Here is a 16,116-nt window from a genome sequence, read left to right on the forward strand (position 1 = left end):
TTCAATGCAATCCCTATCAAAATCTCAATGACATTTTTTGCAGTAATAGAAAACCCTATCTTAAAATTCACATGAAATCTCAATGCACCCTGAATAGCCAAAATAATCTTGAAGAAGAACAAAGCTTGAAGACTCAAGCTTCCTGATTTCAAACTTACTACGAAGCTACAGTAATCAAAACAGTGCAGTCCTGAAACATAAACCAATGGAATAGAGACCAGAAAGAAAAACTGGCATATATATGGTCTAATGATTTTTGGCATGGGTTCCAAGACCATTTAATGAGAAAAGGGCAGTGTTTTCAAAAAATGGTACTGGGAAATCTGAATACCCACATGCGAAACAGTGAAGCTGGACCCTTACCTAACACCATAAACAAAAATTAACTCAAAATGGACCAAAGAAAAACCTATGTAAGACCTAAAACTATAAAACTCTCAGATGACAGCATGAGGCAAAAGCTTTATGATATTGAATTTGACAATGAATTCTGAGATATGACACCAAAGGACAGGCAACAAAAGAAAACACAGAACTGGACTTGATGAAATTGTAAAATGTTATACATTTTAAAAGACAATATTAGAGTAAAATGGCAACCTACAGAGTGACAGAAAATCTTTACAAATCATATATCTGATGAGGATTAATATCCAGAATATACAGAGAACTCCTAAAACCCAACAACAACAACAACAACAACAACAACAACAAAACCCACAACTAGCCCAATTCAAAAATGGGCAAAGGAGCTGAACAGGTATTTCTCCAAGGAAGATATACAAATGGCCAATAAGCACATGAAAAGATGCTCAACATCACTAATACTAGAGAAATATAGGTCAAAACTATAGTAAGTACCACCTTACACCCACTAGGACGACTATTATTTTCAAAAAGAATGAAAAGAACAAGTATAGGCAAAGATGTAGAGAAATTAGAACTCTTGTTTTATGCACAAATCGATGGAAATGTAAAATTGGTACAGCCACAGAAAACAGTATGGCAGTTCCCCCTGAAAATTAAAAATAGATTCCTACAAGATCTAGGAATTCCACTCCTGGGTATATACCCTAAAAAACTGAAAGCAGGGTCTCAAAGAGATGCTTGTACACCCACGTTCATAGCTAAACACACACCAGCTAAAACATGGAAGCAATCCAAGTGACATCAATAGATAAGTGGATAAGCAAAATGTGTATATATATACCATAAATATTATTCAGCCTTAAAAAGGAAGGAAATTCTAACATATGCTATGACATGGATGAACCTTAAGGTTCATTACGCTAAATGAACTAAGTCACAAAATGATAAATACTGTATGATTCCATTTAATGAGGTACTTAGAGGAATCAAAATCATAGTATCAAAAAGTAGAAGACCAGTTGCCTAGGGCTGGAGGAAGGAAGAAATAGGAAGTTAGTGTTTAACAGGGTAGAGTTTCATTTTAAAAGATAAGAGGCATGGGGATGGGCAGTGGTGATGGCTGCACATTATGAATGTATTTAATACCATTGAACTAGACATTTAAAAATCATGAAGATGGTGAATCTTCATAGGATATTAAAAAATAGTCAAGATGTAAATTTTATGTGTATTTTACTACAATTAAAACACTGAAAAACAAATTTACACAAATTTTGTAGTTTCAAAGTAAGCATTAATAAATAATTGTTTTGCTCTAACAATTCTAAAAATTTAACCTAAAAGAATGTCATGGAAATACACTATGTGCATATGGACATCCATTATATGATGGAAGCACTGCAAAGCAGTAAGAAAAGGACGGTCTTTAAAGTATGTGGTGTTGGGACAACTGGGTATCTATCTACATAGAAAAAATAAAATTCGGCCCTTACCTCACTCTGTAAGCAAAAATCAACACCCGTTTAATTACAGACCTAATGTAGAAGGCAATACCATAAAACTTTACAAAGATAACACAGCAGGATATCTTCACCATCTTGGGTAGGGAAGAATTTCTAAAGACAAAAACATTAGCCACGTAGGGAAAAGTTAATAAATTTCACTATATTAAAACTTAAAATGTCTACACAAAAAAGAACATCCTAAAGACAGTGAAAAGACAAACCACAAAGCAAAAGAAAATATGCACATCATATATAACTGACAAAGGATAAGTATCTAAAATATATAATGACCCCCATAAATCAATGAGTAAAAGAGAGAGCCCAAAAGACTTAATGGCCAATAAATATATGAAAAGGAGCTCAACCTCATTAGTAATCAAGGACGATACCACTTCACATCCATTAGGGCACAGACAAAAAAAAGGGGGGCCAGAAAAAAGATTCTATCAAGGTTAATTTAAAGATCCAAAATCAGATATGGTATGTAGTTTCTTGGCCATTCTTTATAAAATGTTGGCAGGATACTCTGAAATAAATTAAGTAATATTACTTTATATTTATTTATTTATTTTGAGACAGAGTCTCGCTCTGTCGCCCAGGCTGGAGTGTAGTGGCGTGATCTCGGCTCACTGCAAGTTCCGCCTAATTTTTTGTATTTTTAGTAGAGATGGGGTTTCACCATGTTAGCCAGGATGGTCTGATCTCCTGACCTTGTGATCCGCCCGCTTCAGCCTCCCAAAGTGCTGGGATTACAGGCATGAGCCACCGCGCCTGGCTCTACTTTATCTTTAAATGTTAATAAGCCATAACACAGACCTTTAAAATTTTAAGAGACTTTATAAAGCTCATGCCATATAACATACCAACTGCAAATAAAACATGCTTTACAAGCAAAGATAAAATATCTTGGCTGGATACGGTGGTTCATGCCTATAATCCCAGAACTTTGGGAGGCCAAGGCCGGCAGATAGCATAAGTCCAGGAGTTGGGGAGCAGCCTGGCCAACATGGCAAAACCCTATCTCTACTAAAAAATACAAAAATTAGCCGAGTGTGGTGGCACACGCCTGTAATCCCAGCTACTCCAGAGGCTGAGGCATGAGAATCACTTGAACCTGGGAAGCGGAGGTTGCAGTGAGCCAAGATCATGGCACAGCACTCCTGCCTGGGCGACAGAGCAAGACCCTGTCTCAAAAAAAAATTAAAATTAAAATTAAAATATAAAATATCGTGATTTCCAGTACATTTCGTTAAAATTGAGGCGCTCAAATGACAACGTACAAAGAGAAATGAAATTTATTAACTTTGCTCACACTTTCCAAGAAAGGAGGAAGGGATGGAAGGAGGGATAATTCAAATACCTTCCCTTTCTAAAGAAAACACTCAAATTAACTAATATTTCAGCATTAATTTATAGGAAGAAGTGTGGGCTGATAAGCTGATAAACTGGAAAAGTTGATCATCGTATAAATTAAAATAATAATAAAATATTGTTTTTATACTCCATACGTACATTCAGTAGTTACATCCTTACAGATAAAAAACAGAGGGTTAGTAAGAAACACAGGGATATAAAACAACTGCCCTAGTCTTGACATTTTTCTTCCCATTATCTTGAGATGAGATTATCACTTAAAAACTACTTCTGAAAATGATTCCTCTTTAAGAAAAAAAAAAAATTACTGCTTCTGTTACAGAGTTGTGTTAAAGATCTGTGTGAATTCAAACACAGATTTACAAAGAAGAAACATGGGAATAAAGTAATATGTCACTTTATCTAACAGTCTATGTCAGCACATAAACAATAACTTTCTGGTTGAAAACAGAAAACTAAGAAGGAAAGTTTAAAACCTTAAAATTGTGCCAGAAAATATAGTATAAAATAATTCCCTAAATTACTAACATTTCCAATGTCAAGTTATTTAAAATTGTTCAGAAAGGATTAACATAATTAGACAAGTAAAAAAAAACAAGGGTACAAATAATTGAAAGGAGAAAATCCTTAAGAAAAGAAAATGAAAAAGAGAAACAGATAATGAATGGATAAATGGATGAATGGATGGATAGACATGTGTAATAAAGTCAGTAGAGCAAAATGTGAACACCTGTAGAATCTAGGTAGTGGATACATGTATGTTCACTATACAACTTCTTTTACTTGTCAACATTTTATAGGATTGAAAAATTTCAATGTTGAGGGAAAATAAACAATAAGAGCACTCAATAAGGTTAATATATTAGAGAATAGTAATTAATAGCTTTCTTATATCCAAACAATAATTGCAAAACATAATGGAAGAACTATCCCATTCAAAATAGTAGCTGAAAAGATAAAATATCAAGGCAAAAATTTAATAAGGAAATGCAGAACTCGTATGAAAAAATATTAAAAATTTAAGGGATAATAGCTGTTTGCAGCTGTTGTTTGAGACGAGGTCTTGCTCTGTTACCAAGGCTGGAGTGCAGTGGCACAATCACAGCTCACTGCAGCCTCCACCAAGTTCTAGGGATCCTCCCACTTTAGCCTCCCTAGCAGCTGTGACCACAGGCGAGTGCCATCATGCCCAGCTAATTTTTTTACTACTTCCCTAAGACATGGGGTCTAACTATATTGCCCAGGCTGTTCTTGAACTCCTGGGCTCAAGTAATCCTCCTGCCTCAAATTTATAAAGTGCTGGGATTATAGGCATCAGTCACTGCACCTGGCCAGATAACAGTTTTCACTGAGGTTTTGGGGCAAGCAAAAGCAGTATTTGTTCACTCTGTTTATTTTCAACTTTTGTTTTCTAATAAATTTATTTTCTAATTTTAAAATACCTCTATGGATCAGGAAAAAGAATTAAATAAATGAAAAGCAATCTACATTGTGGGAAAAGGACCTCATATCCCATAAATCATTAAGGAAAAAATAAATAACCAAAAATGTTAATAGACAAATGAGTAACACAGATGAATCCTGAAAAATTACACTCAAACAGTGGTACTGATTCTGCCATCCAGGAGACATTTGGCAATGTCTGGAGGTATTTTAGGTTGTCACAAAGAGGTACGGTCAGGGAAGCATCCTACAGTGCATAGTATAGGCCTACACAAAAAAAGAATTATCCTGTCCAAAACGGCTGTAGTGCCAACACTGAGAAACCCTGTGCTAAGTGCAAAAAGTCATACATATTAAGAACACATATTGTATGTCTCCCTTTATTAAAAAATTCTAGAAAAGGCAAAATTACAGAGTCATTTCGAAAGCAAGTAAGGACTATCTTGAGCTTGGCGTGGGAATAGAAACTAACTGCAAAATAGGCACATGGGAACTTTCTAGGGGTGACAGAAAGGTTCCAAAGCTGGATTGTAGTAATGGTTGCAAAACTATATAGATTTACTAAAACTCACAAAATTATATACTTAAAATGGGTGAATTCGTGAATTCTGTGGTATATAAATTATACCTCAAAATAGTTTTTTTTTTTTTTTTTTTGAGATGAGTCTCGCTCTGTGTCCCAGGCTGGAGTGCAGCAGCCGGATCTCAGCTCACTACAAGCTCTGCCTCCCGGGTTTACGCCATTCTCCTGCCTCAGCCTCCCAAGTAGCTGAGACTACAGACGCCCGCCACCTCGCCCGGCTAGTTTTTTATATTTTTTAGTAGAGACGGGGTTTCACCGTGTTAGCCAGGATGGTCTCGATCTCCTGACCTCGTGATCCGCCCATCTCAGCCTCCCAAAGTGCTGGGATTACAGGCTTGAGCCACCGCACCCTGCCTTTTTTTTTTAATTGGGCAAATAACCAGGAATTGCACAAAAAAAGATACCCAAATATTGAATAAGCACATAAAAAGGCACTCAACTTCATTAGTCATCAGGAAAATGTAAATAAAACCACCACACTCAACAGAATGGCTAACAAAAAGCATTAAAGATAATATTAATAACAATGCCAAGTGTAAGTGAAGACACAGAGCAACTGGGAAAACTCCCATACCCTACTGACGCGAGTGTAAATTGGTACAACTACCTTGGAAGACTAGTAGTCTCTTCTAAAGCTGAAAATACATATAACCGATGACCTAGAAAATTCCTTCCCAGTATATAGCCAACAGAAAAAAATGGCATATGTGCACCAAAATGCACAAGAACATTCATGGATCGTACTTTTTTTTTTAATTAAAAAAATTTAAGGCTGGACACGGTGACTCACACCTGTAATCTTAGCAATCTGGGAGGCCGAGGTGGGCAGATCTCTTGAGCCTAAGAATTTGAGACCAGCCTGGGCAACATGGCAAAATCCCATCTCTACAAAAAATACAAAACTTAGCTGGGCATGGTGGCAGGTGCTTACAGTCTCAGCTACTTGGGAGGCTGGGGTGAGAGGATCCCCCGAGCCCGGGGAGTTGATCATGCCACTGCACTCCACCTGGATGACAGAGGTGAGACTCTGTCTCAAGAAAAAAATAATAATAATAAAACAAATAAAGATGGGATCTCCCTGTATTGTCGAGGCTGGACTTGAACTCCTGGGCTCAAGCGACCCTCCCACCTTGGCATCCCAAAGTGCTGGGATTACAGGCATGAGCTCCTGCACCGGGCCATGAATCATATTCTTAATATACAAAAAGTGAAAACAATCCAAATACTACAGAATGGATAAACTATAATATTTCATAAAATACCATAAAGCAAAGAAAAAGATCAAATGACTATTACATGCAACGACACGGATGAAACTCACTCACATAATGTTTAGCAAAAGAAGCTCAACACAAAGGAATATATTAAATGATTACAGGATTAAAAGAATCATGTAAATGATTATATGAAGCCCAAAAACACAGCAATAAGATTGTAGTAGTCTGAGTAAGAGACTACAGCAGTTTTGACTAGTGAAATGACAGTGAAGAAAGAAAGGTTTGAGAAATATTTGGTAGTAGAATTAACAGGCCTTGCTGTTTAATTAGGTTTGGAGGCGAGGGCAGCAACAGGTGTTAAAAATGACCTCTAGGTCTCTGGCCTATGCAACTGGTAGATGGAAGTGGTAATTACTAAATGGGAACACAGAAGGAGCAAATTTGTGGCTGACATCATGAGCTGAATTAGTTCATCTTTTGGACTTGCAGTTTAAGGTATCTGTGAGACATCTAAGCAGAAATCTCTAACAGACGGTTGGATGTGTAGATCTAGAGTTCAAAAGGGAAGTCTTAGGGTAGAGACAGAAATTGCATTTAGATGGTAATTGAAGCCATGGGAGAAGGCGGGTTCTCTTAAGAAAAGGAGAAGGCGGCCTATACCTAAGCCCTGTGGAATTCCCACACCTTAAAGACAGAAAGAGGAAGAGCCAGCAAAGGCATGTGAGGAATAGACACAGAGGTGGAAGGAAAATCAAGAGTATGGTGACTTAAAAGCCAAAAGATGAACTTTTTAAAGGAAAGAATGGTCAAGTATCTCAAATGATAGGTCAAGTAAGAATGGTAAGTGTCCCCTGAATTTAGGGACATGAAGAATCTTAAGACCATGGCAAGAGTCTTTATTGGGGGAAGTGGTGGGTGGAGGTTGTCAAATAAATAATACAAGAAAATGTCACAGAACTGAAAGAGGTAAGTCTTTGGATTGAAAGGACTAACCAAGAGCCCAGCAAAACGAAAGACGACGACGAGACCTACATCAAAGTGCATTACCATGAACAGAGGATAAAAGAAAATCCTAGACTATTAAGAGAAAAAGATGGCAAAGGATCCAGGAAGCAAAATGGCATCAGATATTCAACAGCAACTCTTGAAGTCAGAAGATAATGAATGGAAGAAAGTCTTCAAAACTAACAGACTCTAAATCTTAAAAATTCTTTAAAAACTTACTTTTAAACTACAATTATACATATTAAGTTGTGACCTTATAATAAAGACATATTTACACAGGCAAGTTCTTAAAAAATAGGTTTTCCATGGATCCTTTCTCAGAAGGCTACTAAAGGTTGTACACAACAAAAACAAGGAGGAAATACGAACAGGAAAAACAAAGTATTTAAAACATCCTTGAAGTAGTTTGTGTTCCCAAAACTTCTAGGGAAAAAACTGTAACTCATTATTAAGATACTAAAAAAGACATAAACAGAGATAAAACATGCATAGGTGGGAAGACTCAATATCAAAAAGAGGTTAATTTTTCCAAAACTAATTTATAAATTCAATGAGGAAATACGAACAGGAAAAACAGTATTTAAAACATCCTTGAAGTAGTTTGTGTTCCCAAAACTTCTAGGGAAAAAACTGTAACTCATTTTAAGATACTAAAAAAAGACCTAAACAGAGATAAAACATGCACAGGTGGGAAGACTCAATATCAAAAAGAGGTTAATTTTTCCAAAACTAATTTATAAATTCAATGAGATCTCTCCAAAAAAACAGAGGTTTTTTTTTTTTTTTTTGTGGCACTCAACCAGGCTAACTCGAAAATGTACACAGAAGCCCTGAGGGCCAAGAATACTACTAAACTATGTTGAAGAAACAGCAGACATTTATTTTAATGCTTTCCTAATTAAGACAGTGGGATACTGGTACAGGAATAGACAAATAGATCAATGAAGAGAACAGAGAATGCAGAAACAGAGACACATGCTATACAACAGAGCACTGCAGAGCAGTGGGGAAATATTTTTCTTTCCAGTGAATAGTTCTGGGACAATCGTGTATCCATATGGGGAAAAAAATGAAACTGGACCCCTACCTCACACTGTTTACAAAAATCTATTGTAGGTAGATTGTAGATCTAACTGTTAAAAGAAAAGCAAAATCGGCCGGGCGCGGTGGCTCAACCCTGTAATCCCAGCACTTTGGGAGGCCGAGACGGGCGGATCACGAGGTCAGGAGATCGAGACCATCCTGGCTAACACGGTGAAACCCTGTCTCTACTACAACAAAAATACAAAAAACTAGCCGGGCGACATGGCGGGCGCCTGTAGTCCCAGCTACTTGGGAGGCTGAGGCAGGAGAATGGCGTAAACCCAGGAGGCGAGGCTTGCAGTGAGCTGAGATCCGGCCATTGCACTCCAGCCTGGGCGGCAGAGCGAGACTCTGTCTCAAAAAAAAAAAAAAAAGAAAAGCAAAATCATAAAGTTTTTAGAAGATAATATAGAAAATTCTCTTCATGATCACAGGCTAGGAAAAAATGTCTTAAACATAACACAAAAAGCATCAACTGTAAAGGAAAAAACTGACAAATTGGACCATGTTAGAGAATTCATAAAAAGACACTACAATGAGAATGAAAAGACAGGTCTCAGAATGAGAATATATTTGCAAAAACTATCACCAGCAAACAGTTAAAATTCAAAACACATATATTGTACACACACACACACACTCAACATATAAACAAAAAGACATCAATAGAAAAATGAGTAAGAGACCCGAACACAAAAGAAGAAATTCAGATTACCAAAAACATATTAAAAGAATTATTTTTAGTAATCTGTGAAAGGTGAATTAAACGCACAATAAGAAATGTAACACATTATCAGGCTGTCAAAAGTTTAAAATTCTGACAACACTAAATCTTAGCAAAGATGCAGGGCAAGGAAATTCTTAAACTGCTGGTGGGAATGTAAACTTGTGTAATTAGTTTGGCATCATCTGGTAAAATTAAAGATACACTACCCTATAACCTAGCAATTCCATTCCTGGATTAACTCTTAGTGAAACTCATGCATATGTGCAACTACTATTTTGTGTAAGAGCCAAAAACTGAAAGCAACCAATATATCCATTAATAGCACAATAGTAAATAATTGGTGATATCATCATATAATAGAATACAATGCTACAATAAAAAAGAACTACAGCTCTGTGTGATAAAGATGAACCTCACAAACATAATACTGACTTTGAAAGAAGCAAGACACAAAAGAATATGCTCAATATGATTCCATTCACATAAAGTTCAATGCATACAAAACTAAATTTATAACATTTAGGGATATAAACCTAGATAGTAAATGATTAAGAAAAGCAAAAACATGAATAATTTAAAGATAGGATAGTGGTTTCCTTTAGTGAGAGAGAAGGTATTAGACACAGAAAGGAGGCAAGAGGGATTCTCGGACGTTGGCAGAATTCTTTGACACTGATGGTTATTAATAACAACTTACTTTATTATCTGCTAAATGTATATGTTTCCATACTTTTTAATACAAAGATTATATATTTTACTATTTTTTAAAAGAAACACAGCCATCAGTTGCCATACAGAAATCACTTTCATCCAGCACACAGCCAAGAGTTTAGTTTCAACTGGTTTAAAAGATAATATAGCTTTCCAGAAATGCAATTCAATTAATATCCTATGTCATTCTTTTTTTCTGTTAAAAACAAAAGAAATTCAGTGGGGAGAGCAGGGGGCAGTGGCTCACACCTGTAATCTCAGCACTTTGGGAGGCCAAGGCAGGCGGATCACCTGAGGTCAGGAGTTCAAGACCACCCTGGCCAACATGGTGAAACCCTGTCTCTACTAAAAATACAAAAAATTAGCCAGGCACGGTGGCATGCACCTGTAGTCCCAACTACTCTGGAAGCTGAGGCAGGAGAATTGCTTGAACCTGGGAGGCGGAGATAGCAGTAAGCCAAGATTGTGCCACTGCACTGCAGCCTGGACGATAGAGAAGGACTCCATCTCAAAAAAAAAAAAAAAAGAAATCCAAAGATAAAAAAATTGTGAAGGATATGACATATCTTCATTTATATATCAAATACTACTACTTTTAAAAGAGAAAATAAATTTAAAGTAGCAAAGTTTTTTCAAGCAAGGAAGTAACTGCTAAATGTGTACAGTGCTGGACTGAGTGGAAGGAATACAAGTATACGATGGAAGAATGACACAAACTAAATACACAACATGATTACCTATAGGTTACACATCCCAAATCTGAAAATCTAATCTGAAATGCTCCAAAATCTGAAACTTTCTGAGTGCTAACATGACATGATGTTCAAAGGAAATGCTCACTACAGCATTTTCAATTTCAGATGTTCAATAACTAAGTATAATGCAAATATTCCAAAATCCAAAAAATTCCAAAATCCGAAACACTTCTGGTCCCAAGCATTTGGGAAATGGGATACTCAACCTCATCTCTACTTACAATATAATCTTTGTAAGTTACCAATTTCCATAAGCAAATGATAGAATCAAGTTTATAAACAGTTTTCTACTACATACTACTATGTACAATGTTAAGGTTCCACAGCTTTTTCCCCAAAATATAAGGAAGTTTATAAATCCTCAATTTCTACGGAATCTTGAAAAACAAAAACTTTTAGAAAAAAGAGGCCATCAGCCAGGTGCGGTGGCTCACGCCTGTAATCCCAGCCCTTTGGGAGGCCAAGACGGGCAGATCACGAGGTCAGGAGATTGAGACCATCCTGGCTAACCCGGTGAAACCTCGTCTCTACTAAAAAATACAAAAAACTAGCCGGGCGACGCGGCAGGCACCTGTAGTCCCAGCTACTCGGGAGGCTGAGGCAGGAGAATGGCGCAAACCCAGGGGGCAGAGCTTGCAGTGAACTGAGATCCGGCCACTGCAGTCCAGCCTGGGCGACAGAGTGAGACTCTGTCTCAAAAAAAAAAGAAAAAAGAGGCCATAAGAAGTCAGATAAGTTTTAATTTCAAATTTTATTTTTTAAAAAACTCATACCCTACTCCTTAGAAGCAGACAGCAGTGAAATGAAAAAAGAAAAAATAGTGCTAGCCCATGCTCTTCAAATATCATACTAAAATACAGTCATCAAGACCACAGAAATTCTCCTTGACACGATTTTATAGTGCTCAAATAACTACATGAAATAAGACTCTTGTTTTTCAGAAAATTTTCAACTAATGTCTCAGTATAGGAAGACAGATCACATTTTGCAGAAAGTGTCGTGAAAGAATAACACAGGGCTTTAGTATCTCCACACAATCTGCCCATACCATTAGAAACCAACAAAATGGTTTATTATCTTCTTGGTTCCTTTTCCTATCTCACCCGATATTTTGCATCTATGAGCTCTAAATGTTAATAACAGTAATTTCTACCATTTACTGAGCCCTTTCAATGTGCCTTATATTTATTATCTTCTTTAATCCTCACACTGAGGATATCTTACAGATGAGCAAAGTTAGGTATAGGACAAATAAGAAACTTGCTCAAGGTCATATGCTGCTATTGAGTGAGAGAGCTGTTACATTCCAACTCCAGAGCCAGTGCTCTTACTACTGAACTGTTTATATTCGATAAAACATATTTACAACATGAAAACTGCCCATAACCACCTACCACCTTCTAACTACAAGATTCTAGGTGTCTTGAGGATTTATTTTTGCCTTTCCAGGCTAAGTGCATACTCACAGAACTTTAATGGGTGAAAGAATCTCAACTCTTAAGAAAGTCAGTATTATGGCTAAGAAACGGAGGCCCAGAGAAGTTAAGTGTTTTGTCCAGGATTACAAAGCTGGTTTCTGACAACCAGCACTAAAACACAACTCTAGATTCCTAGGAGTGATCTTCCCACTACACTGAAGCCTTGCATCTTATGTAGCTCTTGCTGAAACCCATACTCTACCCTCCACACAAATAACAAAGCTTATTTTGCCAACTTCCACAGCATATGATAGCTTCCACGATAGCATTCATATGTAGATAAAACACATTCTTTCATTTCAACAAGTAAACAGATACATCACTATAGGCTAAGGCAGTGGATGAACCCAAATACATATCAAAAATTTGGCCCTTTATTATAGAAACATAAACATATTAACTGTAATAAGTGACGAGTGCTATAATAGCCATGTGAACAATGTGTTCTGAAAGCATACAGAGAGGAGTAGACACTTCAGCCTGGATAAAGAATGAGGACTGGGGTTTTGACAAGATGCATTTGAGGCAGGGCAAAAGCAGAAGTATAATGGTGCTTAGAAAGTAGTAGGCAGCCAGGGATGGTGGCTTCCCGCCTGTAATCCTAGCACTTTGGGAGGGCGAGGCGGGTGGATAACCTGAGGTCAGTAGTTCGAGACCAGCCTGACCAACATGGAGAAACCCTATTTCTACTAAAAATAAAAAAATTAGCCGGGCGTGGTGGCACATGCCTGTAAACCCAGCTACTCCGGAGGCTGAGGCAGGAGAATCGCTTGAACCCGGGAGGCGGAGGTTGCAGTGAGCCGAGATCGCGCCATTTGCAGTCCAGCCTGGGCGACAGAGTGAGACTCTGTCTCAAAAAAAAAAGAAAAAAGAGGCCATAAGAAGTCAGATAAGTTTTAATTTCAAATTTTATTTTTTAAAAAACTCATACCCTACTCCTTAGAAGCAGACAGCAGTGAAATGAAAAAAGAAAAAATAGTGCTAGCCCATGCTCTTCAAATATCATACTAAAATACAGTCATCAAGACCACAGAAATTCTCCTTGACACGATTTTATAGTGCTCAAATAACTACATGAAATAAGACTCTTGTTTTTCAGAAAATTTTCAACTAATGTCTCAGTATAGGAAGACAGATCACATTTTGCAGAAAGTGTCGTGAAAGAATAACACAGGGCTTTAGTATCTCCACACAATCTGCCCATACCATTAGAAACCAACAAAATGGTTTATTATCTTCTTGGTTCCTTTTCCTATCTCACCCGATATTTTGCATCTATGAGCTCTAAATGTTAATAACAGTAATTTCTACCATTTACTGAGCCCTTTCAATGTGCCTTATATTTATTATCTTCTTTAATCCTCACACTGAGGATATCTTACAGATGAGCAAAGTTAGGTATAGGACAAATAAGAAACTTGCTCAAGGTCATATGCTGCTATTGAGTGAGAGAGCTGTTACATTCCAACTCCAGAGCCAGTGCTCTTACTACTGAACTGTTTATATTCGATAAAACATATTTACAACATGAAAACTGCCCATAACCACCTACCACCTTCTAACTACAAGATTCTAGGTGTCTTGAGGATTTATTTTTGCCTTTCCAGGCTAAGTGCATACTCACAGAACTTTAATGGGTGAAAGAATCTCAACTCTTAAGAAAGTCAGTATTATGGCTAAGAAACGGAGGCCCAGAGAAGTTAAGTGTTTTGTCCAGGATTACAAAGCTGGTTTCTGACAACCAGCACTAAAACACAACTCTAGATTCCTAGGAGTGATCTTCCCACTACACTGAAGCCTTGCATCTTATGTAGCTCTTGCTGAAACCCATACTCTACCCTCCACACAAATAACAAAGCTTATTTTGCCAACTTCCACAGCATATGATAGCTTCCACGATAGCATTCATATGTAGATAAAACACATTCTTTCATTTCAACAAGTAAACAGATACATCACTATAGGCTAAGGCAGTGGATGAACCCAAATACATATCAAAAATTTGGCCCTTTATTATAGAAACATAAACATATTAACTGTAATAAGTGACGAGTGCTATAATAGCCATGTGAACAATGTGTTCTGAAAGCATACAGAGAGGAGTAGACACTTCAGCCTGGATAAAGAATGAGGACTGGGGTTTTGACAAGATGCATTTGAGGCAGGGCAAAAGCAGAAGTATAATGGTGCTTAGAAAGTAGTAGGCAGCCAGGGATGGTGGCTTCCCGCCTGTAATCCTAGCACTTTGGGAGGGCGAGGCGGGTGGATAACCTGAGGTCAGTAGTTCGAGACCAGCCTGACCAACATGGAGAAACCCTATTTCTACTAAAAATAAAAAAATTAGCCGGGCGTGGTGGCACATGCCTGTAAACCCAGCTACTCCGGAGGCTGAGGCAGGAGAATCGCTTGAACCCGGGAAGGGGAGGTTGCAGTGAGCCGAGATCGCGCTATTGCACTCCAGCCTGGGCAACAAGGTCGAAACTCCATCGCAAAAAAAACAAGTAGTGGGCAAAATGCTCTCATTTCTTCCAGTGACTGTTAAAATAAAAAACAATACTAAATATGGGCTCAGAAGACCTGAGTTCAAGTCTAGGCTGAGACTCATGTGGCTGTGAACAATTTCAACATCTTCATCTGTGAAATGTGGATACTAATACTGACCTGCCTACCTCACAAGATTTTTGTGGGGGCCAAACTATTTGAAAGTACTTAACTTCAAAGCCCTGTATAAACGTAAGTCATTTTCTTACGTTTTCACTTCTAGGCAACCCTGTGGGTCCTTCCCCTAAACGCTGTCTCATAAAAAATTCGCCCTTCAGGATGAAAATACTCCAATGACATCATTCCTATGTCTAGGAGATGTATTATTACTAGGAGACCATATTACTAGGAGATAGTAAACAGTTAACATTAATGCCTTCAGGTTGAAATGCCAAGCTTCTTCCTATTGAAATAAATATATGCGTGTGTGTTTTTAATTTCGTAAGCGCTGATACTTCTAGTCAATGCTTACCATAAATATATTTAAAACTAGTACCACATGAAGGTCTTCTTTTGGAAATTTTGTCAGAAATTCCATTCCATTTTATAGTATGCTGTAGAGCAACCAACTCAAGAAGAGACTGCAAGTAGCAATCACTTTGATCCCAACTAGTTCTGTATTAGCTCTAGATACAACCAAAAAAATACCCTGGACCCTAAAAAGGGAACTGTTAGAATACAAGCATGCACGCGAATGCAGTCAGTAGACAAATCCACTGCAAAGTGCAATGAGTTTCTCATTCTAAAATACCTGAAGGGCACAACCAGACCCCTCCTATAAATTAAGGAACACTCTCATTTCCTTTGAAGTTCGACAGAGTAGACTTTATAACCCTGTCTCCCTTTCCAATCGCTCTTTAAACTCCATCCAGGCCCCATTTTGTTCCGTAAACCCGACTTCTTACCTACTCCTTGGATGACCAGCCAAGTAAAGTTGCATCGAAACGTTAACAGTCAAAAGAAGGAGCAAGAGACAGGAAAGGGACTAGGGGAGCAGAAGTCCTCCCGCCACTCCAGGCCAGTGGCTGTTTTATCTTCGCAGTACAACTTCCCGTTTTCTCCCTCTTACCTTATACACCTTCCCAAAGGCTCCATCGCCCAATTCTCCTATAATCTCCCAAAAGTCTTCGGGGTTCAGGTCCCTCTTCACGTGTTCGTACTGCTTCTTCTTCTTCTCGCTCCCCAACTTGAAGATCTTACGGAAATTGAAGAAGGACATTTTTCCTCCCAACACAGAGTTCCTTGCACTTAAGGACTAAAAACAATAAAAGGCAAAGTTTCTCCTCCCTGCTCTCCCGCGCGAGCCCGGCTGGCGGCGGCGGGCG

General features: G+C 37.8%; 1 protein-coding gene across 2 annotated transcripts in view; it reads right to left on the reverse strand.

Annotated features, from left to right (window-relative positions):
• The window catches only part of SLK (STE20-like kinase), a 63,130-nt gene extending 47,014 nt beyond the window's left edge, over positions 1-16,116 (reverse strand). For both annotated transcript variants that reach the window (XM_011957340.1, XM_011957339.1), the window contains exon 1: positions 15,861-16,116. In XM_011957340.1, the coding sequence (XP_011812730.1) occupies positions 15,861-16,010 (150 nt within the window). In that variant the 5' untranslated portion in view covers positions 16,011-16,116. The remainder of the gene's footprint in view (positions 1-15,860) is intronic.

This window comes from Colobus angolensis, unplaced genomic scaffold (genome assembly GCF_000951035.1).
Source record: "Colobus angolensis palliatus isolate OR3802 unplaced genomic scaffold, Cang.pa_1.0 Scaffold44, whole genome shotgun sequence".
In the NCBI taxonomy this organism is placed as follows: domain Eukaryota; kingdom Metazoa; phylum Chordata; class Mammalia; order Primates; family Cercopithecidae; genus Colobus; species Colobus angolensis.